The 1,534-nt window shown below is 70.7% G+C and overlaps 1 protein-coding gene across 1 annotated transcript in view; it reads right to left on the minus strand.

Annotated features, from left to right (window-relative positions):
• Window positions 1-835: 835 nt before the first annotated feature.
• EEF1AKMT4 (EEF1A lysine methyltransferase 4) overlaps window positions 836-1,534 on the minus strand; it is a 4,900-nt gene continuing 4,201 nt past the window's right edge. The window contains exon 4 of the mRNA XM_026070992.1: window positions 836-878. Coding sequence (XP_025926777.1) covers window positions 836-878 — 43 coding nt within the window. The remainder of the gene's footprint in view (window positions 879-1,534) is intronic.

Genomic DNA, 1,534 nt, shown 5'->3' on the forward strand with positions numbered 1-1,534 from the left:
AACACGCACGTGCGGGAACCTGCATGCACACGCGCCCTGCCGTGTCCCCCAGCGCCACGCCGGCCACGTCCCAGTCCGGACCAGCAGCCCACTGGCCACGGGGCGAGCTGGAGCGAGGGACTCCCTGCAAACGGCAGCACGGGCAGGGGCCTGCCGTGCCACCCGGCCAGCACATCCCAGGGCCGGGAGCCGCCGAGGGGGCCGACGGATGCTATCAACCCGGTGCGTTGCCGTGGCGCTGCCGGGTTTCCCGTGGGGCCGGGGGCTCCCTGCTGCCGGATGGCACAGGAGGGGCTGCGGGACACCCCCGAGCCACGCTGGGACAGCCTGGCAGCGTGGCTTCCCCCGGTTTTACGCGGAGCTGGCTACCCGGCCACATGGCGGGGGGATAGGAAAAGCCGTGGGGATGCACCAGGAAGACCCGAGGGGCGCCGGCAGCCTGCCGGAGATGAGGGGGCAGCCTGGAGGCGTGGGGCATCCTGCTCCCGTCCCCAGGGAGCCCAAACCACCCCCCCCAGCCGGCTCCCTCCGGCTCCAGTGCCGCCGCTCCCAGCCCCACGCGCACCGGCGGCCCCGAGGGTGCCAGCAGCAACGGGGTCCCACCAAACCCAGCCCCACGGGGGTCGCAGCAGAGCTCGGGAGAGCCGAGCAGGGAAGGGGGGTGGCGCGGCTCAAATGCCATCGGCCACGGAGAGAAAAGGGCTTCTGCGGAGCCCGGCACCCCCTTTCCCCCGGGCGGCTCCTACCCCGGGTCCTCAGGTGGGCACGAAAGCCCCAGACTGCAGTGCCAGGGGGGTGGGAATCCTGCCCCCCTTCCTCGCCAGCACCGCGCTCGCTAATCATGCAGGACTGGAGCGGGATCGGAGATTTGCTCGCAGCTGGGGAAGGAGGGGGAGAGGAATGAAAAGCCCCAGCCCAGCCTCCCCACTCGCTCCTCTGCACTGCCGCGGAGCCTCCGCCGGAGCCGGCACGGGCGGGCGGAAGGGAGGAAGGGAGGGAGCAGGTCCCCCGCAAGATGGATGGATGGAATTAAACCTGATTCGGTTTCATTACCAGCCACAAAGCCCAGAGCCCTGGCTGCTTTCCAGAGGAGCAGAGCAGAGGAGTGGGGGGAGAAGGGAAGAAAAACACGTAACCGAGGCCCCGAGACGGGAGCCCAGGTGGCATTTCCCGCTCTCCCCCCCGCATCCGCCTGCTGGGGCCCCGGCTCGCTCCCAGGGCATCCGCAGCATCCCCCAGGGCCGGGCTATGCCCAAAATGCTCCCCCAGGACGAGGCCGGGACCCACCCCCAGTTGCTCCCTTTTCCTCCCATTACTCACATTGCTGGGTAACTGGGCAAGGGGGAGGGGAACTGGTCTCCAGGTCCCTCGCCCCCTCCCAGGCCCCCCAGGAGGGCCGACGTGCGGGGCAGGTCCTTAAGGCTCTACGGGGTGCTGGGCCCCCAGGCAAGGCACGAAGGCGGGCGAAGCCCCGCTCGCTCACAGCTCGATGGCACGGAGGTAGTCCTCGTCGGCGGGGGCCGGCGGCGGGGGC

The sequence above is a fragment of the Apteryx rowi genome, unplaced genomic scaffold (genome assembly GCF_003343035.1).
Source record: "Apteryx rowi isolate R43461 unplaced genomic scaffold, aptRow1 scaffold_32, whole genome shotgun sequence".
Lineage (NCBI taxonomy): Eukaryota > Metazoa > Chordata > Aves > Apterygiformes > Apterygidae > Apteryx > Apteryx rowi.